Genomic DNA, 26,526 nt, shown 5'->3' on the forward strand with positions numbered 1-26,526 from the left:
AGTGACTATTTTAAGCAAATTATGTGAAACTGTGTTTCCTTCTGAGAAAAAAATCACTGGTAGACTGATGATTGATAATCATTTGAAAAGCACAGCAACTCACATATACTAAATGCACTTTCTACAGGCATACTGAACCTATTCACACAATTTAGTGATAAACCAACACATCTTTTCAAATGCTGCATCAATGCTCTGACAAAAATTTTCAAATCTAAGGCACTTTGACACTTGCACAAATTTGATCCTCGCACTGCCGCACAATTTGCCATGCCAATGCAAACCCACATTGTCCTACTTTGTCCCACTTAATGCCACGGTATATAAAATAATCATTTCGTAGCCAATGACGCATTTGCTCTCAGAGCTTGGCTGATGAAACCATCTCCCATCGCTCCCAGAATCACAGAGAAATTACCTACAGCTGCAGCTTGTCTCGTGCGCCTCTCGTGCATGTCTCGTGTGCTTCTCATGTGCATCGTGCGGCACAAAACGCATTTGGAATTGTCTCAAAGGTAATTATTCATAATAGTCATATTGTAATGGCTTTGTAAAACAGTTGCATTTTCATTCCTTCTTATGAGTTAGATAATGTATCTGTAAAATTATGTTTATCATAGATGTAACATCTCATCATAATCATTTAGATGTGCTGCGTGCAATGAAATGCCTTGGCACAGTGTTTTTGAATAGGTTGTGCAATGTTCACGATTAATTCACAAAATTAATGTTTGCCAGAAGTTTTGAACATTTTCTTTGCACGCTGAGACGCATCCGCGCACAGTTCACGTGTAGTTTATAACAGTTCACGGCGAGTTTATTCACTGGCACGCAATCTTGCATGCCAGTGCGGGAATCAGATTCGTGCAAGTGTCACGGCACCTTTTGTTTTAAACTTGAAGATCACATGTCACAGTCAGGCGATGGGCTTGAACCACTCTGTAAAAAGCTCAATATTTACACCAATCATCAAAAAACATCTTTTGGAAAAATAGCAATAAAATCAAATCAAATAAAATCTGCTTGTCAGAGCATTTATTTTGCTGTTGGGTTGACTTGATTGACTGATGAAGAAACATTCATTTCCACATCGTGATGCGTCTTATACTTGGGAATATTCCACATTTGTCATTTTCACATGCTTGCACATAAAGTCATTTTTTTTTTTTACATTTTAGATTGACTGCACTAAGGATTGTGAATATTGCCACTTGAAGGAACAGAAGTAAACCTCACTATCTTGTGAGCAAATTTATCCAAGTTTAGCACACAATTTGGAATTTGCTAAATTCTTAGTTACAAACTTTACAGTTTCAGCAAAAAATGAACACAGCATCCTATTAATTATGACCTTTAGACATCTGTTAATTGTGATACAAACAGAAGCCTAACATGGTGCATGCAAACTGATAGAAATATGACTGCATCGTGCATGCAGAGAGCACCACCCGATGCACTCGGGTGACTTGCTCGTCTCAAAATCGATAAGCAGGATTCAATATTATTCAAATCACACATACACTCAAACAACCCAATAATAATGTTTGAGAAATTCAAATGCATCTTTTTGTTCATTTGACAGTGTCTGCTGTATTGCACTGCAGGTTGTTCAGAGGAAAACAATTTGATTTTAACTGTTGCAATCTCATCCTGTCCAAGAGACACATTTATGTGCACTCGATCTAAGGCGAGACAGCTGTGCATCACTTGTATTTTAAATGCTCTCTGTTAAAGCGATGCATTATGTTTCATTAGTGACGATGCATTGAGAGAGGCCATGGACTGATATTAGCAAACAGACATTTTTAGCTTAATGAACTGCATGTGGAGTCACCAAAAAGCCTACAGACGTGTTTGGAGTGTTCGAGATATGACTTGGTTGAATTCCCAGAGGTAGCCATGGTGAATATTTTCTGACTCCAAAGGAGGGCACTTAAGGTGCACGTGGCATCACGTTGAGCCTCCTCACTTTGTTATTCACTTAAAATGAGCCAAAGCACTAAGAATAAGTCAATAAGAATGTCTGCTGTGGCTGCTGCTTGTCGAGGAGTGCCGCTAATGGGCCCGCTGATGAGTTCAAGTAAATTTTTAAAAGCCGTCTAATTTCTGCATCGTCCTTTTTCTTCTCATGGACAGCCGCCCATTTAGTATGGCACTCACAAAAACACCCAGAGTAGAGCTCCATTTTGCAGGGTCAATGCCCATTTCTTAAAAAGCAAAAATTAAACTTAGTGCGCAAATTCAATACATGACACAACTACAGTTGCTCCAAAACTGAAAAAAAAAAAAATAAATAAAATAAAATAATAATAATGCTGAATGTGGCAAATGAGAGCAAGAATTAAAATCTGACACATTTGTACACACATAACGTGGTGGCATGTTTCAAAAATACAGATGGGCCCACAAGTATTTGGACAGTGATACAATTTTTGCCTCTGTACACCAACACAACGGACTTGAAATGGAACAATCAAAACGTATTAGTGGAGACTTTCGGCTTTGGAAAAAAAGAATGAACAAAATGTCACATGAACCATTGGGATTACAGCCATTTTTATACACAGTGCCATCTTTTTTTGAACAATCAAACTAAATGTCAGAAATGCTGTTAATACTGTCGTGCAGCATGGTGGATTAGTGGTTAGCACTGTTGCCTCACAGCAAGAAGATCATGGGATCGATTCCCACCTGTGGCCTTTCTGTGTGGAGTTTGCATGTTCTCCCCATGTTTGCGTGGGTTTTCTCTGGGTGCTTCTTTTTTCATGTATGTATATATATATATATATATATATATATATATATAGATATATATAAATCCATTCTTCTCCCTTGGGTACTTTGTTGGACCATGCACCGATGGACACTACTCGACTTCCCTCTTCGGCATACTTTATCACAGAGTGGTCCATGGGCCACTGGTGGTTGGAAGGACTTCTTCAAAAAATCTCTGAATTCCTCCAAATTTCCTACCAGAAACATCAAAATCCTTTCCACCAGTCGCGTCACATGCAGACGAATTGTTTCTGAAGGTGTCACTTCAAACAAGAGCAACTAGGATCCGAGAGGAAAAAAACAGAGTAAGACATGAACAGTGACTCAGTCCTTCAACATAAGCAGCCTATAACCCTGTCCAGATTACCCACGGTTCTGTGCATCACGTATCAGCCTCCACTCCTATGTCAGGACCCATAGGAGATGACTACAGACCTTGTATAGCTTATTCAATCTATCTATAATCAACAGATAGTTTGAATAAACATTATGTTTGGAAACCAATGGTGTGAGTGGATTTGGGGACGAAGCAGGAGAGAATCATCTTTGCTGCATCAACAGACAGCAATACACTGCATGTAGAAAGTATACACAGAGCTTCACTTTTTCTACATTTTGTTATGTTACAGCCTTATTCCAAAATGGAATAAATCATTTTGAGGTCAAGTCTGAGGTCACGAGCGCTCTGGAGCAGGTTTTCATCCATGATGTGTCTGCACATTGCTGCTTTCATCTTTTGCTCAATCCTGACTCGCCTCCCAGTGCCTCTCACTGAAAAACATCCCCACAGCATGATGCTGTCACCACCATGCTTCACTATAGGGCTGGTGCCTGGTTTCCTCCAAACATGACACTTGGCATTCATGCCAAAGTTTTCAATGTTTGTCTCATCAGACCAGAGAATTTGTTTGTCATGGTCCGAGAGTCCTTCAGGTGCCTTTTGGCAAACTCCAGACGGGCTACCATGTGCCTTTTACTAAGGAGTGGCTTCCGTCTGGCCATTCTACCATACAGGTCTGATTAGTGGAACGCTGCAGAAATGGTTGTCCATCTGGAAGGTTCTCCTCTTTCCACAGAGGAATGCTGGAGCTCTGACAGCATGACCATCGGGTTCTCAGTCACCTCCTTGACTAAGACCGTTCTTCCCCAATTGCTCAGTTCTGACATGTGGCCAGCTCTAGGGAGAGTCCTGGTAGAACCAAATGTCTTTCATTTATGGATGATGGAGGTCACTGTGCTAATTGTGACCTTCAAAGCAGTAGAAATGTTTCTGTACCCTTCCCCAGATTTGTGGCAAGAGACAGTCCTGTCTCGGATGTGTACAGATAATTCCTTTGACTTCATGCTTGGTTTGTGCTCTGACATGCACTGTCAACTGCGGGACCTTATATGTAGACAGGTGGGTGCCTTTCCAAATCATTTCCAATCAATTGAATTTACCCCAGGTGGCCTCCAGTTAAGCTGTGGAAACATCTCAAGGATGATCAGTGGAAACAAGATGCACCTGAGCTCAATTTTGAGATTCATGGCAAAGGCTGTGAATATTTAGAAACATGTGATTTCTTCATTTTTTAAATAAATCTGCATAAATCTGGAAAAAAAATCACACTGTCATTATGGGGTACTGTGTGTAGAATTTTGAGGAAAAAAATATTTTCATCCATTTTGGAATAAGGCTGTAACAAAACAAAATGTGGAGAAAGTGGAGCGATGGCAATACTGGATGCACTATGTGTATTTGTGTGAGTGTATATATATATATATATATATATATATATATAATTTGAAAGTCTACACTACAAGAACATTGCGATGGTGTGCAGAGGCAACATTAGAAAAAAAGAAATAAAGTATCACTGCCCAAATACTTATGGACCTAAGTGTATAGTCACTTGTTTGTTAAAGGTGTGATGCAAATGCTGAAAATTCATATGCACGCTTGTAAATTCAGCATTTACAGTAAACTTTAATAACATTAGCACTGATCCAGAAATGTGAGGGAGGGAGAGTCTGTGCAGTGACAAAACTGTGAGTCTGTACATACATAAAAAAGGAGGTACAAAAAGAAAACAAATAATAATAATAATGAAAACAGTGGATCAGGAGAAGTTATGACATACCTGTGATACTGTGATGGTGCTTCCCACCCCCTGAAGGCAAAAAAGAATGGGCTTTTACAGTATCTGACTCTTCATGACTACACTCAACATACCCCTCAACACCCCCTCCCCACAAACAAACAACACTTCAGATTAATCCTTACTGTATAGATTGCTTCTTTGTGTCTCAACCACAGAACAATAGAGTGTAAAAAATTAATTAATTAATAAATAAAATTAGATAGGAATCACAATGATAGCAGAAAGAAGGAGAGAACAGGATAATAATACTTTGGATGTGGGGGTTTAGGTGTGAGAGATATTGCCTTCAGGTTTAGGAGGCTATTCTATATATATATATATATATATATATATATATATATATATATATATATATATATATATATATATATATATATATATATATATATATATATATATATATATATAAAAAGTGGGAAAAGGCACATCTTTGAAAATGTAAGTGTGAAACAGCATCCTGCACAAATATGCAGTGAACGTCTAACATAGAATTAGGGATGCAGGAGCTCCGGATTATAGCAGCTTGTCTTGACCTGACTGACCAGGCGGCAGAGAGAGCGCACATGGCGGATGAGAATGAGCGGGGGAAATGGCAAGGGAGCAGCTAAGGACGGACACCATAGTGCTGTGATTGAGCCTGAGACGATATAGGCTCCCCCTGTGGCCCTGCTCTGACTGACTGGGACCAGCCTTGACTGAAGCATCATTAGGCAGTCACAATGTCAAGGTTGGGTAAGGACATGTTGTCTTGGCGGTGTGACCTACAGTAAGTACCCCTCTAGGCTTTAGCCCTTTAAACCCTGATTGCCCCCCCTAGCTACTGTTAGATGAGCGCTACCCACCTGGGAAACTGTGATGCTGCACTTCTTGGCCAGTTCTTCTTTAGCCTCCTCGCTTGGGTAGGGGTTACTGAGGTGCGAGTAGAAATATTCGTTCAAAATTTCCGTCGCCTGCTTGCTGAAGTTTCTCCTTTTCCGCCTGAGTGGTGGGTAAAACGAGAGAAAAGGCCAAGTGAGCCTATTAGTGGGAACCGGCATTAACTCATCAATTTGGATCGCACAAATTGCACAATCAATCTCACACATAAATGGTGAAAATAATGAGGAATGGGCTCTAAGGGCCCTCAAGAGCGGAATATCATGTCCTGCTCCAAGAGTCTCGTCAACACTGAGAGAAATGAACTCCGACCAATAAAATGACAAGGCATGCACACAAACACACACACACACACACACAGAAACATTAACACAAACCACATACAAAGTTTAATTTGGTCTGTTGGTCTCCAATCTCCAGTCCAAGCGTGTAATGTGTAGAGTTTAGTGCAGCGCATGGGCGGGCTTCATGATGGAGCGCAAAGCCCAGTCGGAGTGGATCTCGGTACATTATAGAAATCACGGCATGCACAGTTGAGCATTGTTCCTGAAGTGCCACAGCCCCAGGGATCTCCAGTGGAAACAAGCAAACTCTAACTAGATCTGGGTCCCCTTCCCTCCCAAGGGCACTACTTATCATGTGGTTGAGCATTTGCTTATTTTGCCTTGTTTACTGCCCTTCACACAGGCAGCGGGCAGCAAATGTGCTTCCACTTGGATTGTTTGGCCTGGACTTGTCTGGCTTTCGGCGGAGCCCCGCACTGTCAGTGATTAGGATAATCCAAAACACCTGCTGATGACCTCTCCTCCATCCATTCCGCGTGACTCCACCCGCATTTCATCTGGTCTTAACTGCTCTCAGGTGCGAGGGAGTGATTGTCTTGAAAATGGATAATGCGCGGAGCGTGGATGTAATTAAAATCATGCATATCTGCCGCGGCGCTCATTCAGAAGAGAAAAAAAGCCAGACTTTTAGTCTAAAAATGACCTCGCCCAATGGATTTTCTTATATGGGTCACAAAGAAGCAGCTAAAGTTTCAACTTGCACGCGTGCATACTGTATATATATATATATATATATACACACACACACACGATCTACTGACCTGGCATCAAGAAATCTGGAGCGTAGGATCATGACAGCCTCACAGGTGCTCTGTTTCAGTTGCATCTGGATGGAGCTGAACTTACGGTGGATGATTCCCACCATGCGCTCAATCTCTTTCGGAGAGATGGGCCGTGTGCGAGATTGTTCCCTGAGCAGGTTCATCACATGGGTAGTGAATTCGTTACACGCCTGCCAAGTGAAAGAAAGAGAGAGAGAAAAGAAGGCGAACTTATAACTGCTGGTCGTGCAACTGTTAACCGAACGCTACCGCGACTTCATTGCTTACTCTGTTTGTTAAAATCTTGAGCGGCGTGTTTGTGTATTACTTTAATGATATAATAGTTGAAGTCATCTATGAATATAAATGCTGATTTGCAATTTGGCTGGGGACTAATGCAGAGCGGATTTTAAAGAGCTTTTTGTGAAACCAGTAGTTCATACATGATTAATTAGGTTAACTCATTTATGCAGTGTGCACTCATTACTCTGAGTAAAATTCGTTAAGTATTTACATTTAGATAATTAAAACCTGGAAACACCCTTAAGAAAGATACATTCACTCCAGGTGAAGTGTAGTGTGCCCCTGCATACCCACCTCCTCTCTCAGAGAGCACGGACTAAATTAGTCTAATTTGCCTCACTGGCTTGCTGAGGCATCACTGTTACGCCTTATATGTTCACCCATAATGCCTCTGTGTTTAATGGCGAGCTGAAAGCACCAGGTCATGGAGCTGATCATACTTTCATCTAGATGACTGAAGCAATTTTTGGATCTGTATAATCAACACAGCGAACAATGCTGCAGTTTGAAGACTCACGCCTGAAGCACACCGCAAGCGTCACGTGGACGCCACGGGTGTGTTGCATTTAGATTTTCATTAAGGCATCTGTATTAACGGATTAAACCTTGCACGTTGCTAACATCAGGGAAGTGTCCTAGAAGCAGCCTAGGAACATGCAGTGCACCACACTGCTGTAGGAAATACACCCAGCACCTATTTTTCACACACCAAAAATAGACAAAATAATGATCTGACATTTTAACATCATGCCTGCACGATAAAGTAATTAACACCTTGTACTGTACTTTCTATGTCTGCAGCTGATCTGCTCTGTGTAAGCCTGATCCTGTCAGATCTCAGAAGCTAAGAAATGCGGGACCTGGTTAGTACTCGGATAGGAGACCTCTTTGGAACACCAGCGGCTGTGTGTGTTTCTCCAGGTAATGCTGGAATTGCATCAGGAAGTGCATCCGGTGTAAAACTTGTGGCAAATATCAATGCAGATCTGGCTGTATCCGCAGTGGTGACCCCGAACATAACAGGAGCAGCTGAATGGACAACAACTGTACTTTCTATGTCTGGGAAATAAGGTACAGACAAGAAAATATCAATACAATTTAAAAAAAAAGCTTCAGTGATTCAAAAAGGCACATAACTACCATCCTGTGACAAGAAGTCACTTTTCTGCTCTTCAGGCTTCCACACAATACTCAATTAATCCCACGTGGATCTCTGGGACTCAAGATTTGGATTATAAAAATAATCTAACAAAGGAAAAAAAGCTGGTGGTGAGTATGCATATATTGAAATATATTTATATTTTTAAGTTTACATATTATAACACATTCAACACAAGGTGTGCTTTCATGGAGGTGCTGTTGGGTGACAGATGTATCAGCAAAACAAGCAAGTAAAAAATCAAACCTGTGCATGCACACACACACAAACATGCACACACAAAAGCCCAAAGTGATTGCACCCTGTGAATATCACATCCAATAAAACAGTCAGAGAAGACACAGAATGTGGAATAAAAGTCATTATCAACAATAAATATGGTGAAAAGATTCAGCAATGCAACACAAACTGAAATGCGGCCCAGGGTAAATACGCACACGCGTGACTGCTGCATGTGATGCTATAGGTGTCAACGTGACTCCAGAAATGGTAAAGAGGGTGCAGGTTTCATTGTAACTACCAACTCCAACAGGTGACCGCTGACTAACAGCAGACGGGATGAGTTTATCTATGAAATCACCTGGAGGATTTGGTGGTTACAAAGAAACCGGCACCCTCTTTGCCCTTTCTGGAGTAAAGTTGACACCTATGGTGATGCACATGTCCAACGTGAGGTGTATGTGAGGGTTACTGTGTATTTCAGTACTCATCCTGCTGTTAACTCTGTTCTTTTATGTGTATTTCTTATACAGGCAGCATATCAGTTCCATGTGATTTTGCAGTGATATGAACAGGTTACTTATTTCAAGTCTGTCTCATGACTAATTAAATCAGTGGTATCCAAATCCCAAGCACATTCCAATCAAACTAATGTTTCTGCAATTCAAATTTTCCTTCCATTTTGTTCCACCTGGTCGAGAATGACTCTTTTCTCCCACCAGTACTACCAGTCCCACATTGTGGGAACCTGGGAATTAAACAATGTTGACAGTAGAACATAAGGGCCCTTCACACATAGTGCAAATTTGATCAATTTGAAGCAGGAATCGTATGCAAAATGTGTAGAATTGTAGCTGCCTCCAACGCCTCGTACACCTGTTGCTACAACTATTTGCGCACACCAGCGGTTGAAAGAGTGTGCACTGTGCGAGCCCATCGAACCCTCTCGCAGCAGGTGTCAGCAAAATTCCAGCTGACACACATGAACATCTAACACCGCTCTCATGGCACTTAGAAAATGTGTGGCCATTAGTATTATTAACAAGACAACAGTCAGCAGATGATTACTGTCGAGCTGGAGGTGAAATTTGTCTAAGCGCCCCACGACTGTGAAGTTGCCTAGTGCACATGTGGCGTGCCAGGATGTCGGCTCTCCCCACAACACGTGCGTGTGTTTTGCATCCTCTCCCCCCCCCCCCCCCCCCCCCCACAACACATCAGTGCATGTGCCCCCCGGTGACATGACATCTCTCATCTGATCACAGAGTGACATCTCGGTCTGTTCACTGACAGGACAGGGGGCGTGGCTGGCTGCCCACAGCTGTTAATACCATCTGGTTCTGGACATCACAGCTGCAGCACACATCCCCTGTTTTGACGGACATGCACGTGTGTGTGCTTGGGTGGAAATACATAAAAATATATGTCGCTTTTGCAGTGGGAGGAGAAACGGGGCATCAGTTTGTTTGGACACGCAGCAGGCAATCTGAATGTCACATCTGACAGGACATGTGTGTCAGGCCGTGAGGGGTGCGCCACAGCACCAGTTTGGTCAGTTATCACAGTGCTTTTTTTTTCTTTTTAGAAAATACATTTATCTGCTTGTTGATTTTACCCATTTCATGCTCCTGTTATAAGATAGTCATTGTAGTGAAGTGGTAAAGTTTTTGTCTGGTAATCAGAGCGCATGGGTTCAAATCCCATGGTGTTTATTTCTTTTTATTTAACCAGGGTTATTTAACGGCCCCTTCATGACTGTATGTCTGTGACCATGGGTCATCTACAGAGGAACAGACGGATCATATTTGTATTGCCCACTTGATAAATGCGGTGTTTTTATATGGTGTGTGGGCTTATTTCATTTTAAATATGTCCATCTGCTTCCTCATATCAGGCAGGTTCCCGCAACTTTCACAGGACTGCAATCATAGCTCAGTGGTAAAGTTTCTGACTGGCAATCAGAGCTGGTGTGAAAAGCTGCTGTGTTTCCACGTGCACAAAACCATCGCAGCATGTATTTTTTTTTTTTTTTTTTTTTTTTCTTCACAGCAGCTGCAGGATGTGTAACTACATCCTGCAGCTGCTGGTGTGTGTTCCTGTGCATGAACTGTCGCACCAGCATCGTGCATGCCTGCCCGTCAGTGCAATGTTTTGTGAGTCGATCATATGAGCTGTTTCACTGTGAGTCACCCTGAGTTGTACTTTATTCGCACTATGTGTGAAGGAGCCCTAAAGCATGTTATTCTGTTAAAAAATAAAATAATTATAATCATAAAAAGAAAAGTTATTAAGCAGTAATGAAATGAAACCAAAATAATGTGGAACAACCTGTGAATTTAACTGAATTTCTTCGAGGATGCCACAGTTTTCCCAACATGTGTGAACAAGAATTTACAACATCACCTAATCACAAGCATATTATATATATTACAAACCATTTGGGATACATAATTGAAAAAATACTTTATTACTCTTGATATAACAGTGTTTTTTTCTTCAACATACGTCTGAAAAATTAGGTTGTCTTATAAGCAGGGTCTTACATTATCAACACAGCCACAACAATACATAGTATGAAATACCTGTGAAGTCAGTGTGCCCCATAAGATGAAGTAAACACTTGGATGGAGACTAAACATTGCTGGTGATTGTTGAATTATGTTATCACCACACACATGGTAAGGATATGGTTTACTCTTTATTGTCGTCATAATCAATAAAGAATGCATACAGCACTTTCTTAAAATGAAAATGCTGGAAATGCTGAAAATAAATAAATAAATAAAATACATCTATATGGACACAAGACCTGTGCAACTCAAAAGTTACACAAACTTTAAGCTCATGTGATAAATGCTGCAAGGTCATCAAACATTTGTCAAGCAGCCATGAAATACATTGCTATAGAACATAAAAAATGTTGAAGGTAATATAGAAAATAGATTATAATATAAAGATTATAAATGGATTATTAAAATGCTAACAGACAGAAAAGCTTACCATTTTCCTAAAAGTAAAATATAAAGATAAAAGTATACTTTTATTAGCATTATGTTTAAATAAAATAATTTTCTTTGTATTAAAAAAGAAGATTTGGTCTTCATAAAGTCTTTTTGTCTCCAAAAGATATGTCTTCAAATTAAAAACAACAACAAAAACAAAACAAAACAAACAAAAAAACAAAAACAAAAAGAGGGGGTCACTTTACTTTCAGGGTCATCTTAACTTCAGAATGATTCAGTAAATCAAGTCCAAAATCAAAATGCCATCAGTTACCTAAAACCACGTCAGTTTTGAGTTTATATTTAATGGTGTATTATGTAATATCATGGTCTACCAAAGTACTAAAAAAACCAATATCATTTGTAGTCAGCTGTAAACCAAAATAATAGTAAAAAGACATTATCTTTATAGTCACCACAGACGATAAGTAACCTGGCTCAGTTTCGACAACAGCTCACCAAGGCAACTAGCTTGACTCATTAGCATGTACTTGGCTCAAAATGTAGCTTGTTTGTGAGCAAATTTATTCTGTTCATACTGTATACATGGAATGACTCTGACAGAGGAACCCAATGCAGAGAACCATGACCTAGTTGAGTAAGAGCTAGCTTTATTGTACCAGTCACAGTGTCACAGCACTAACAAACAGTTCTACAGTCATCAGCAAACTGTTCTCTTGCTTGCTTACTCAAGCAGTAGTCAGGAACATGGGAAATCACTCCAATCGGTAACAGTGTTCTGAGAAGGAGCAGCAAAAAGGCAGTCCAAAAACACAAGCAACGGTTCAGTGCACAGTGAGCAAATACAACACGTGACCAAAACCAGGAACAATAGGCAAAAATCAGCAAACACAGAAAGACAGTGTGGCCAAAAACCCAGAGGCAAATACAGGAAAATGACGCGAGAGAGCAGGAATAAAGCTAAACAATCTGGCAATGAGGAAACACTCTGCCAGCTGTTATAAAAGCCAGTAAACAATTAGTTGTGGAAGAGTAGAGCCACGAGAACCCAGAAAACTAGTGAAGTTCAACTATACTATGCGAACACGGAAGCGATGTAAGAGTAAGAGCGCAGGAGAAAGTCTAATACAAAGAATATCACTAAGAGACCGTGAGGAGAAACTAACGCACAAGAAACTCACAAATAAAATAAAATGAGACCAGAAACAGACACCACAAACATAACCCTTGACAATATGTTCATCAGGTAAAGTTAGGTACCCAATGATTTTAGTAAATTATGGGTTCTTTCAATTGTGATATCAGATATTTGTAACTAACAATTAACTCCATATTGAAAACAAAATATCCTCAGTGGACCCACCAAAAAACTTCTTATAACACCACTTTTCAAACTCACCAATTTTGTACAAATTACTGTTGTCAATAACACACCATTAAAGTGCCCATGGAAATGAAGCAAATATGAAACTACCCTCCATTGTGAAGAATCCATTCTGTGCTGTAGGATCCTACTGGGATTATGTTAGCTTGTTGATTGCAGAATTCCTCATTTACCTGCTCATATTTTTCCAGCTCTGTGTGGTAGATCTGTCTGATCTGGGTGAGTTTGGCTCTGTAGTCGGAATGTTCGATGGAATTGTCAGCTGCCCCGCCTGAGGCTGCGGCTGCAGCAGCAGCAGCAGCTGATCCGCCACCTTTCTCTGGTCCCGCCACGCCCTCTGCCAGCAGCATATTGTCTAAACGCATGAGCTGGGGGTCTGGGGGGTCCTCTTCCTGGGCACCACGGATGCTGAGACCTGCAGCAACGAGCAGACGGAAACAGGAGGGTCAGTTACTGCCAACCGCAAACTCGTATAATGTGGATAAATATTCATTTAGACACAGAGGTGCTGATTTATGGAATTCATATCACAATCTAGTACAACACATGCCATCTCTTATATACTTTTAAGTCTTACAAAAAACAAACAGCAACAACCACATCGACTACGTCATCATTGTATGTTTTCTTTTCCTCTTCTGCATTATTATTTTGATTTATGGATATTATTACATTTCTTTTTTGACAAATGTGCATACTTGTGTGGATACTCTTCTGTCTAAGACATTCCATAATGTATATCAGTCTGCTTTTGAGGACTGACAATATTAGGATGTTTGATGTGTCTGTTTTTGTAAAAAAAAAAAAAAAAGAAACAAGCATAAAGAATAAACTAAACATTTTAATGTGATAATACAAGGTGAAATACAAAAAGAATCAGAGAATGCAGCTATATTAATATTATGATGTATTACTGCTGGTGCCAATGTTATTGTCAATGTCGTTATCACTGTTTTCGTTAAGCTATTGCAGTCATTGTCCATGCTGCCATTATCACTAATGGCGTTGTCATTATCTTAGTTTTACTATCATTACTGTCTTCATCAACATTATCATGATTGTTGTGGCGATTATCATTAATATTTCCATTACTGTTGCCATTGTCTTTATAGTGTTGTCATTACGATACTTACTGGTGTTGTTATTCATCATTCATTCATTTTCTATTCATTTTTCTATACCATTTTAACAACTGAGCCGCTGTTCCACCTTGGTATTGTTATGATTGCTGTTATTTTGTCACTACCATTACTGTAATCATAATATTTGTCACTGTTGCAATTGATATTGTGAGTGTCATCGTTATTATTACTGTTGTCATTATCATTGTTATCACTATGGTATTATTGTTGCTGTTGTTATTGTTATTACTCATTATCATTATTGCTGTTGTTTCTATTTTTGCATTATAGTTGTCATTATTATTACCGTTACAGTTTTGTTGTTAATATCATTGTTGTCAAGTTACATTTTTATGGGTGATGCTGTGATTATCGTTGTGTTATTAGAATTATTGTCATCATCAGCATTACCATTAATGTTGTCATTGTCATTACTGTGGTTATTGTTGAGGTTGTCATTATGTTACTGTTATCATTCTTGTAATTATCATTTTTGGTGTTGGTATCATTGTTATTTTGCCATTATCATTACTGTCATCATATTTACATTGTTGCTATTGATATTGTGAATGTCATTGTTATTATTACTGTTGTTATTATGATTGATATTACTTTGGTATTGCCATTATTACTGTTCTTGTCACTGTCATTATTGCTACTGCCATTATTATTTTTGTCAACACAATTGTTGTCATTGTTATCATTAATATTGTCATTTTGTAATTTTGGTCATTGCTGTTGTTGTTATTGGCATAATTATCATTGCTATTGTTTTCATCATTAATAATTATCATAACTGTTATCATTATTATTTCCATTATCTTTATTGCAGTTATTGTTGTCAGGTAATTTTCATCAATATTTTTGATTTTGATTTAACCAGGTAAGTTATTAAGAAAAAAAAAATCTTATTTACAATAACGACCTGGTGGACAGAGAAAACACAAAGGTAAATCACAAATGTGGATCAAACAACACAGACAATAACATATATATAAACATGTAATAGACAATAACATTCTCAGTCATAAAACAATAATAATTATTATTTCATTTTAACCATGTTGTTGTTTTTATGGTCATTATAACTGTTGTTATTATTTTATCATTACAATTGTCATTATTGTTCCCATTGTTATTGTTACTGTTGTCATTATCGTGTCATTATTTTTGTTGCTTTCATTATCATCACTGGTGTCATCATTATTGTTGTCATCATAATTATCGTTACTGGTATCATTGCTATTTCCAATATTAGAATGATCAAATCTGCTGTTACGTTATTGTCATTATTACTACTGTTGTCGTGTTTATCATTATCGTCGCCATCATATTTGTCATTATTCTTGGCATTGTTATTGCTAACATCATTGTCGTCATTATTGCTGTTGTTGCTGTCGCTGTGCTACTGTCACTATTATTGTTGTTATCATTATCGTTATTGTCATCGTTATTACCGTTGTCATCGTTATCATAATTGTCATTATTATCATTGTTACAGTTATGGTTGTAGCACTAGTGTCATTATCAGAAGCAGAGGACAGTTGCTTTGTCTTGCACAGACTGAATTGTTAAGTGCAATTAAAATCATTTTGATAGCATAGTCTGCTACTGTGTGATGTCTGCCCTGCAGGTACTGTATATGTGCTGGGTGCCTCCTGTGTATGTGTCGTGTTCCTGTTGCTCCTGTCTATGCCTGTGCTCTTTTATTTACACACTACACTGCACACTGTGTGTACAGAAAGGCTGACATGACAGCAACATCCATAAACTGACAAATGCTCAATGGTGAAGTGGCACTTCTACTCTGTGAAAGGATGCTAAACAGAAAACTATACCTCTCCTAAGTGTCTGTGTCTTTGACACACTGAATGCTAGCAACTCCACAACAGATTCTTTTGTGCATTTCTCCACAAGATCTGAGCTGACTTCATTCCGCAGTCCTTATTTTACCAATATTCGCAGAGTGCGTGTTCTGGCTCATTTGTGAATTCTGTTTTTCAATCACACCCTGCTGTTTATTTCCTCTGGTTTTTCTGTCTTGCCAGTCTGTCAGCAAGTAGTAATCACCCAGCAGACGTGCACACCTGGATGCACAAGCGGTGTAAGCACGACGCCAGGCTTTGCAAAGAATAGGCAAACAAACAACAACAAAAAGCCAATCGGCAGGTCAGAATTACACACAAACAAGCTCAAGCGGTGCAGTCTAATAAGTGGATAAAAATGTGGTTCAGTGGGCAGTAAACACTGAGTGGCCACTCAAACGTTATGATTACCAGAGTTGTTTCAATTCAATAATCTCTCCTGCAATTCATAGATTTTTTACAGCTCATTACAGCTTCATTAAGATATGGCCAGAGTCTGGATTCTAAATAAGAAGATTAGTGAGTCCTTTGTGTCAGCCAGTAGGCAAGCAATGGGAGCAGCCCTTTAACTGTGTTCAGACCGACTGACCCGCTCTCCATCCACACACAACACACACCACAATCCTTTTTCTCTCTCATTTAGCTTTTATAATGAGGGGCAGCACATAACCACATGAAGGACATACAATCCTTATAATCTTCTTCTTTACACTAAAAAAACTAGCTCATTGGATTGGATTTCCATCTAATAAATATATGAAGACTTCACATGCAAAATCGTTTTTTTTTTGTTTTTTTGTTTTTTGTTTTTTTTTTTATGAAGAAAAACGCAGTTGAAAATGGAGATTCAAAGGAAACCATATTCGGAAATGCACAGACTTTCATCAGTAAAATGAAAACAATTTGTTCAAATTCTTTCATATTTTGCACACTGATGGTCCCCTTGACACCCAAGTACATGTTGGCCTCAACTAAAAATTTATGGTTTTAGAGATACTGAGTTTTGCATCTGAACTCTTCATATGTAGCCTGAACTAAATAAAATTAAATGATCTTGCATGGATGTGCTTTTTTTTGAGTTAGGACTACATATATTTATTAGATGGAAATACTGCACATATGTAATTGAACTGAATTCATCTAATGAGCCATTTTTTGAGTGTAGCATCAATATTATCGCATGTTTGTGGCCTACTTCTCCCGAAATGCTGAAACTTCATCAAACTGACATTTTTCATGTTGATTGTCACTCAAGATACGGACAGCTGACAAGTTTCATCATGATCAGTGTTTCTCGTGTATGTGAAATTGATTGAAAGGTTTAAAAAAAAAGTAGGCCTTGTCATTATAGATAAATAAATAAGCTGCCCCTGTGACCCTGAACTTAAACCAACAGATTAAGAAAAATGGGGCATAATGGGGCTGAAGCACGTGGCATAACAGGTCAACAAAGATTAGATAGATAGATAGATAGATAGATAGATAGATAGATAGATAGATAGATAGATAGATAGATAGATAGATAGATAGATAGATAGATAGATAGATAGATAGATAGATAGATAGATAGATAGATAGATAGATAGATAGATAGATAGATAGATAGATAGATAGATAGATAGATAGATAGATAGATAGATAGATAGATAGATAGATAGATAGATAGATAGATAGATAGATAGATAGATAGATAGATAGATAGATAGATAGATAGATAGATAGATAGATAGATAGATAGATAGATAGATAGATAGATAGATAGATAGATAGATAGATAGATAGATAGATAGATAGATAGATAGATAGATAGATAGATAGATAGATAGATAGATAGATAGATAGATAGATAGATAGATAGATAGATAGATAGATAGATAGATAGATAGATAGATAGATAGATAGATAGATAGATAGATAGTAAATTTTGCACAGTAAAAATATATTCTGCCAGGATAACATTTCGTCCCAGTCCAAAGAGAGTTAAATACACTCTATTATAAAGTGAAATCAGCTCTACTGTATTGTCAAATCAAGTTTTTCAACTCCAATACGGGTCATTCACAGCATGATAGAGTTGATTTTACACTGTGATAGAAATGATTTAGGACTGTGATAGAGTATATTTTATTCTGTTTGGACTGGGACCAAATGTTTATCCTGGCATAGTATATTTTACTCTGCAAAATTTACTGTGTAGACAGAACTTTACTGATCCCTTGGGAAGGCTCCCTCAGGGAAATTGAGGCTCAGCAGCATTGTATAGCAGCACACAGGGTAAGAAGCACACAGAGTATCAAAAGTGAAAGTAAAAAAAGAAAAAAAAAACAGTTTGCAAATATAAATATAAATACACAAATATAAATATCAGACATGCTGATCAATACTGGTTTACTGGCTACTACTGTTCCTCTCATTCCCCTTCTCTGTCTTCCTGTTACTCCTCCTCCCACTGAGTGAGGAGTTGTACAGTCTGATGGCCTGAGAGACAAAGGAGTTTTTCAGTCTGTTGGTCCTGCACTTGGGACGGAGCAGTCTGTGGCTGAAGAGGCTCCTCTGGTTGCTGATTATGGTGTGCAGAAGGTGACTGGCATCGTCCATAATGTCCAGCAGTTTGTGCAGTGTTCTCTTCTCTGCCACTGTCACCAGAGACTCCAGCTTGATGCCAACCATGGCACGAGCCTGCCTGATCACTTTATCCAGCCTGGATTTGTCCTTCTTGGATGTGCTGCCCCCCAGCACACCACGGTGTAAAAGAGGACACTGGCTACTACGGAATGGTAGAACATCCACAGGAGTTTCCTACAGGTGTTAAATGACCGCAGAACAAGGCCATAATAATACTGGTTCGCAAGTGACTATGTGCAATATGTCCAAAAAGTCCCACCTCACTGTGTAAAACAAAGTAAATAGATTATTTCTGTAAATAAGAGTGATCTATTTAGCTCGGCAAGCAAAACATAGTTTATAACACTCATTATTCATTCTTCATTCATTCATTTTCTATAACCGTTTACTCCAATTAAGGATCAGAGGGTAGATGGAGCCTATCCCAGCAGCAACACCCTGGACAGGATGCCGGTCTATGGCAGGCCATAAAACCCATTACAAAAATAAAAATAATAAAAAATAAGCCGACCTCCGTGTAGAACGGTCAGTGTAGACTAGTGCAGCAGATAACAGAATATTTGCAGAGGAATCCTTCAAATCCGGTTACAAGCACTAACGTTTGACTGTGTATACCTTTTGGTACATATTTTGCTGCAATTGCTAAATGCTAACTTTTAACATTGAAAATGCCATAGACATGCTAACGCGTTAGCATCACTCCCATTTTTAAGTTATAAAATACATCAACAGTTTCAGAAGACCATAACAGGTCGGTTTAACATAGAAAAGGTAAATAATACTCACAGACATATGCTCTTTAGGGTTTTAGCGGGGGAAAATTAAGCGAAAGAAAGAAAGAAATGAAGCAATCAACCGAAGCATTGCTTCAATCTGCGAACCACACTTCGATTGGTTCAAGGTTCAAAGCAAAGCCGCGCTGCAGAAAAGTTGATTAAGGACCCACTGCAGGGTCTGTAATCAATGTAGAGAAATGATCATTTTCCTGACAAACACCCGCCAAAACAACAGCCACTCTGAAGGACCGATAACAGAATCATTAAGCACAAAGCTTATTGATGTCGGTGGATCGAATCATTTCTTAACGATACCCGAAAGGAACCGGTTCTTGATACCCATCCCTAGTTATAGATAGTCCAAACTATACCTTTTTGGAATCATTATCATCAGACACATATTGTGGTATCACTTTCAATATGATTGGAACATTTTTTTTTTGACCCCTGTGCAATTCTTCAATTGATCCCTACTTGGCCCCCTATTGAAAATTCAAATGGCTAAAGTTATTTTTCTACAATATGTACCAAAAAGGTATACGAAGTCAAATGTTGGTGCTTGTAACCAGATTTGAACTATTCTTACAGTTATCCGCTGGACTAATTCTTCTAAGTTTAATGGAAATTAGCTGAAAACGTTTTCAGTAATCCTGCCAAGAAACAAACCACCAAACCAAGCAGCAGATGCGGGTGAAAACTTACCCTCCTTGGCGAAGGTAAAAACAAACCCTGTCATATTGTGGCCCCATCTCCTCCGATGCTTTCTTCTGTCTTGGTGTTTTGTTCGACAATGTTACTACAGAGAAACAAATTCCCCTCTATTCATGGATAAGCTGGCTCAGAGTCTTTTAGGTGTAATGGTGTGAGAGGATTGGATGAATGTGGCTATTTGTGTTGGAGACACTGAAATGCTTATTGCCGAGCCAAACCATCCATGTGGACAATATGCTCCACTAACCCTCGTCCACATCACAACTCCACCCAAAGCTCCCGTTCCGGACGGGCTCCGCTCTTCCAGCCTGTGCCGCACAGAACACAAGGTAAATGTTGACTGGCCGCAGATGCATCGCAACGTAACGCGCTCTAATAGCTCGCGCGTCGTCTGCCGCCGCAGTTCATCTCTTGCTAATTTAGTATTTATTCGCGCTTTCGGATTCGGTACCAGGTCAGCGGGCTGCGCTTTCCTTTGTGCTGCAGGTGGCGGCACGTTTTTCATGTCAGGTATATTAAATATAACTCTGGGACGCAGCGTACACTTCCACACCAAACCCAGTTGTCACTTTCACTCCACTCACTCCACATCCAGGGGAAACACAGCTGAGGGAATTTACAGGGCTTTTCAGCTAAATGGGCATAAATCACTGGTTTCATTCAAACTCAATAATCACAGGCCATAAAGAGCTACTTGTCTCTTACCATATATTACCACAAAGTTCCTGTGTGCAATAACGTGGCCATTCACAGCAAAGGAAAACACAGCAAGACAGTAGAAAGTGACATGTAATCCTGTTAGTCCACTGACATGTGGAGTGGCCATGACATTTTTATCATACATGTCCATTTCTATTTGGGAAATTAGCAGCGTAAAAATGATTACTGTGCTGCCCGCAGACGGAGGCGGCCCTGCAGGAGTCCACCAGGGTGCATTTGTGTCACTGCAGCAGCAGCCGGCCATTCATAACATACACGTAGCGAGTGCAAATAAAATACTGCAAATAAAAAATAATAATAATAATTAAAAAAGCACATAGCCTCCAGGAAAACAAAGGGTGTTATAGATAAAAATTTTAAAAAAAGTGCAATATATCTCTGTGTCGCTGTCTCTGCTCTGCACAATACGTTTTAGAATAGCTAAAGATCGTGGGTTCAGTGTCTAAACTCGGCATCATCACACAACTTGCACAAAATAGGCTTTGAGCAAGATAATATCTTTAATTTGCTGTGCGCTTGACAAATCTGTGGAGTAACTTGCAAAGCCACCGTCACATTCTAGCACTGCAATGCCCCGCGCCTTCTCCAATCTTTATCCACTTTTTGTCTGAAGATACGGGTATTAAAACAAGTTTGGGTGCCCGATTTAGCTCTAATCCACCTCTACAGTCAATGTGGGATTAATCTTGGGGGTACGTGAACGTCCGACTGTGGTGTCACCTTGGTAAAGCCTGCAAGTAATATCAACTTAATGAAAAAAAAAAGGTTTTAAAAGTGGTCTGGCTATTTCAAAAGGTTTGATTATGTTGGCTCATTCAAAAGGGTCATGTTGCAACAAAAAAGTTTTATTTGCAATTTATAGTTGCATATGCTTCTGTTTATATGTTGAACATCCTCCGAGTCTCAAATTCTGTGTCTGTGCATGCAAAAATTCTCATGCTATGCAGATCATTTAGGCATGAAACAGCATATTTTGGACTTTTGTGATGGATAAGATCATATTGGTAGTCTTGCTTTCTTTGTGAGACATGACCACCGAGCCACTACATTGCTCCTGCTCCCCCCAATTCTGCCAGATGAAAGGAAGACCTGAAAGTTCAGCTACAATTTGCCAGAAGGTACATCTGAAATGCAAGCCGAGATTTAATGTTTTGGTGAAATAAAATCCTCCTCTATACCACTTCATCATGAAGCTGTATAACTGGTGATACAAAATGCAAAACATGCACTGTGCACAATTTCACCAATCACAGCCACAAAAGGCCACCTGTCTTCTGGGTTGTCTGGGTGTCTCGGTGGCTTTCCTCTTTCTTGCACAGTCACTCACTTTTTGAGAACTGTCTACTCCACACCGATTTACCATAGAGTGCCATACTGTTTGCATTTCTTCATAATTGACATAAATAAAGTTCAAGACATATTCAGTGACTTGGAAATGTTCATGTATCCATCCCCTGACTTGTCTGAAGAAAACTGGCATAAACTGATTATTTACAGATATTATACCAAAAGGGCTGATTACTTATGCAACCTATCATCTTGGCTTTTATATTTTTAATTAATTTATATCAAGTTGCAGAGATTTACTTTCAGTTTGAGTGTAAGGAAGATAATTTTAAAAATTTTTATATTGAAAAGCGTGATTTACTTTTTGTATTTGAAATGCCATAAACAAAATGCATGAAATACCAAGGGGCTGAATACTTTTGCAAGCCACTGTATATATATTATAAATAATTACCTTTGAGACAATTCCAAATGCATTCTCCACCACACAACGCACATGAGACAAGCTGCAGCGGTGGACAATTTCTCTGTTATTCTGGGAGTAACTTCCCATTTGGTCTACTCCCAGTTCGTCTACTCCCATTTGGTCTACTCCCAGTTCGTCTACTCCCATTTGGTCTACTCCCAGTTTGTCTAAACCCATTTCATCTTCTCTCAGAAATGTAGAGGAGTGCCATTTCGTCTACTATCGTACTTTCCTGATTTTTTCTTAATTATTTACAAGATTTGGAATTATAAGAGGTTGTAATGATTAGATAAACCAAAAATACCCCCAATTTTCAAAATATATTTTTGTCAGCATTTTTATTTAGGGTTAGGGTTAGCCTGGAGTTTCTTTTGTATTTGTATGTTGCTATATTTAAAGACAAAAATACATAATTAATATTACTCTTTTAGTTTATTTAGAAAGCTAGGTTTTAGGATATTGTAGAAGTTAATTTCTTTAATTTCAAGCAAAAAATAAAAATGATCAACTAAAAGTTGAATTCTAAGTTTGATTTGCATAAAAGTCCAAAACAAAATGGGAGTAGACCAAATGGGATTTATGTACATTCCTAAGAGAAGACCAAATGGGAGTAGACCAACCAGGAACCTAGCGATATACTGGGAATTTTAGAGTAGATGAAATGTGAGTAAACCAACTGAGAATAAACCATTCTGGGAGTGATGAAAGATGGTTTCATGAGAGCAAATTCATCATCGGCTACAAAATTATTATTTCATTTTATTTTTATATCATGTGGCGTAATGCAGGACAAAAGCATTGGCACGACAAATTGCATGGATCAAATTTGTGCAAGTGTCAAGGTGGCTTAAGTCCCTTCAACTGCTTCCTTGTTTGCACTCGGGGTCACCACCGCAAATCCAAGGTGGGTCTGCATCTTGAATTGGCACACATTTTACCCCAGATTCCTTCCCTTCCTGACACAACTCCACATTACAAGTAGAAATGTGGCAGGGGTGGGGTTTGAACCGGGGACCTTCCACACTGAACCCAAGTGCACTAACCACTTGGCCACCACCCCTGCAGGGCCAACATTAGCTTCCTAAAAGGTGTATAATATAGGCCTTTTAACAACCAGAACACATGTAATATATTTTAAAAATAGTAAAGAAAGGAAACAAATGTAATGACAATCATGAAACATGTCCTTAATCGGCCTCATTTGTCATGCAACAATACAAGTGGAGTACCTGCCTATGTGATTTTTCCTCCTCTGTGGAGGAGACAAAGGAGGCTCTGTGATTAATCCACTCCTATCAGTCTGGGGTGGGTCTTTTTTTCATTTTTTTACAGGTTCCTCGTCACTATCTGATCCACGGAAGTAACAAATTTGACAGATAAAGACAATGCAGCTCCTTCTCGCATACTCTGGCTGTTCTCTGTTTGGAATCATTTCCGGTTTGGGGCTGTTGTCTCGTACATCATTCCCTGCTTGAAGTCCTGACAGTGATCTGAGCACTGCCTCGGGCCGCTCTCCTTTCCTCCCACCTATTTCCCCCTGTGCCTTCTTTTATTCTGTGGGCTTAGCTGACCTTTGGCCCACTGCTTGTTTACTCTCATCACTGAAGTGTGAGCAGGAGAGCCATAAAGGCAGAGCCCTGCTGGGTTAATGTGGCCTGCTGAAGAGGAAAGGGCTGGCTCCAAGCCTCACCAGCTCATTCTACTGCACTCGCCTGTCAGATACAAGACAATGCATGAGGAGAGAGCTGCACCTTGTAGATAAAACAAAAATCTATTTATTTTTGTTTCATTTACACATGATTTTTTTTTTCCAAGGGACACAGATTTTGCCGTGTTCCCGTTAAATGAAGACTGGGGAATTCATTGTTGACCTCTTTGTGTTTGTGCTCCATAAGTTTGAGCCTTTGCAAAAGCTGTTGTCTTTGCTCTGTATATTCAAATGCAGCAGATGATTGACTTAACTGTGTATAAATGCTTGATTTTTCACAAAATTTATGTTGCGTTAAAATTTTGGTACAATGAAATAGTTTTATTTTGGACATATGCCACAAATTGTACGTAATTTCTGGATTTTAAGAAAGTTTTTTTTTATTATTATTTTGTTTGTTTCTTTTTGCTACTGTGGGAAGTCCTGATGCTTAAATTCCAAAACAATTTATATTTGAAAAAAAATTGCATGATAATCACATGAGATAAGACGTCTTCCTCTCTGACACTGACCACATTTAAGTAATCATGCTCTCAAACTTAAAGATGATACTTTGGAATGAAAAGAGGGAATATCATTTTTATATTCTTCAGCACAACACTTGTTTAGACTATGTGAGACAACAGCAGCAACATGGGCACGACGAATTGCACAGTTTGCACTCGGTGGGCACAGCTAACTGAAAAGTTAGCTTCGATAGCCGCTAATCCACTAACTGAAAAGTTAACTTTTATACTGCTGACTCGATAAACCGCTAACAAATTTAGCGGCAGTTACAGCTAACCGCTAACTTTTAGTATTGACTTGGGACACCGTCAGCTACGGATAAGCCAGTTTCAAGTTTAAGCACCGCAAGGGCTGCTGGGCAGTGGTGGGCACAGTTCGGCCAATCCGATAACAGATAATTATCGAAGCTAATGTTTTTTGCGGATTACTGGTCTGACTGTTGCAAAATACATAACAGGAACTAACATGTATGATTTTAGAGTTTACAAATGTTTTTGACTGTTAAGCTTTACTCACTATGCCAAAAAAAAAAAAAAATGTTAGGGGGCTTAAAGTTAGCAGAACTAAATTTAGCTAATTGATCCGCAGATGGTTTTCAAAGTTAGCTGAAAAGATAATCTGCGAATGAAAAAATTATATATATATATATATATAAATGCAACACTTTTTTGCTCCCATTTTCAAAGATCTAAAACATTTTCTACATACACAAAAAAACCTATTTCTCTCAAATATTGTTCACAAATCTGTGTTCGTGAGCGCTTCTCCTTTGACAAGATAATCCATCCCACCTCACAGGTGTGGCATATCAAGATACTGATTAGACAGCATGATTATTGCACAGGTGTGCCTTAGGCTGGTCACAATAGAGCAGGATTTCATCCAGGATGTCTCTGTGCATTGCTCCTGACAAGCCTCCCAGTTCCTGCTGCTGCAAAAATCCCCCTGCAGCATGATGCTGCCACCACCATGCTTCACTGTATGGATGCCTGGTTTCCTCCAGTCATGACGCCTGGCATTCACACCAAAGAGTTCAATCTTTGTCTCATCAGACCAGAGAATTTTGTTTCTTATGAACTGAGAGTTCTTCGGGTGCCTTTGGCACACTCCAAGCGGGCTGCCATGTGCCTTGTACTAAGGAGTGGCTTTTGTCTAGGTGGTCTACCATACAGGCCTGATTGGTGGATTGCTGCAGAGATGGTTGTCCTTCTGGAAGATTCTCCTCTTTCCACAGAGAAATGCTGGAGCATTGACAGAGTGACCATCGGGTTCTTGGTCATCTCCCTAAGGGCTCCTTCACACATAGTCTGGATTTGGTTGAGTTGTGCATAAAGTGTGCATGAAGCAGGAATGGTGTGCAAAACGTGTAAAATTGTAGCTGCCTCGTACACATGTTGCTACATCTATTTGCACACACCAGTGGCTGAAAAACAGAGTGTGCACTGAACGAACCCATTAATCCCTCTTACAGTAGGTGTCGGCCACATTCCGGGTGACACATACGAACATCTAACACCGCTCGTTTGGCCATTCGCACTACTAACACAACAACAGTCAGCAGACAATCATTGTGCTGTCAGTGAAATTTGTCTATGGTGCCCCATGAGCGTGGCTTTGGTGTGTGCGCTGAACTGACAGGAGGTGTGGTCGCCGACAGAAGTGGCTGTGGAGATTTGTCGATCTGGAAAACACATACTGTGTTTGGACAGACATTGAGTAACAACTGCCCACTGTGACGCGCATGTGTCTACTTGCTGTCATCACATGGACATTAATAAAAACATATATCGCTTGGTGACAGGCTGCAGTGAACAA

The 26,526-nt window shown here is 39.4% G+C and overlaps 1 protein-coding gene across 1 annotated transcript in view; it reads right to left on the bottom strand.

Moving 5' to 3' along the window:
- The window catches only part of pbx3b (pre-B-cell leukemia homeobox 3b), a 191,747-nt gene that overhangs the window by 16,412 nt on the left and 148,809 nt on the right, over nt 1–26,526 (bottom strand). Inside the window, exons 4-7 of the mRNA XM_034169539.1 lie at nt 13,099–13,340; nt 6,898–7,088; nt 5,759–5,894; nt 4,896–4,925 (exon numbers count right to left, since the gene is read on the bottom strand). Of these exons, the coding sequence (XP_034025430.1) occupies nt 4,896–4,925; nt 5,759–5,894; nt 6,898–7,088; nt 13,099–13,340 (599 nt within the window). The remainder of the gene's footprint in view (nt 1–4,895; nt 4,926–5,758; nt 5,895–6,897; nt 7,089–13,098; nt 13,341–26,526) is intronic.

Source organism: Thalassophryne amazonica, chromosome 5, assembly GCF_902500255.1.
Source record: "Thalassophryne amazonica chromosome 5, fThaAma1.1, whole genome shotgun sequence".
Lineage (NCBI taxonomy): Eukaryota > Metazoa > Chordata > Actinopteri > Batrachoidiformes > Batrachoididae > Thalassophryne > Thalassophryne amazonica.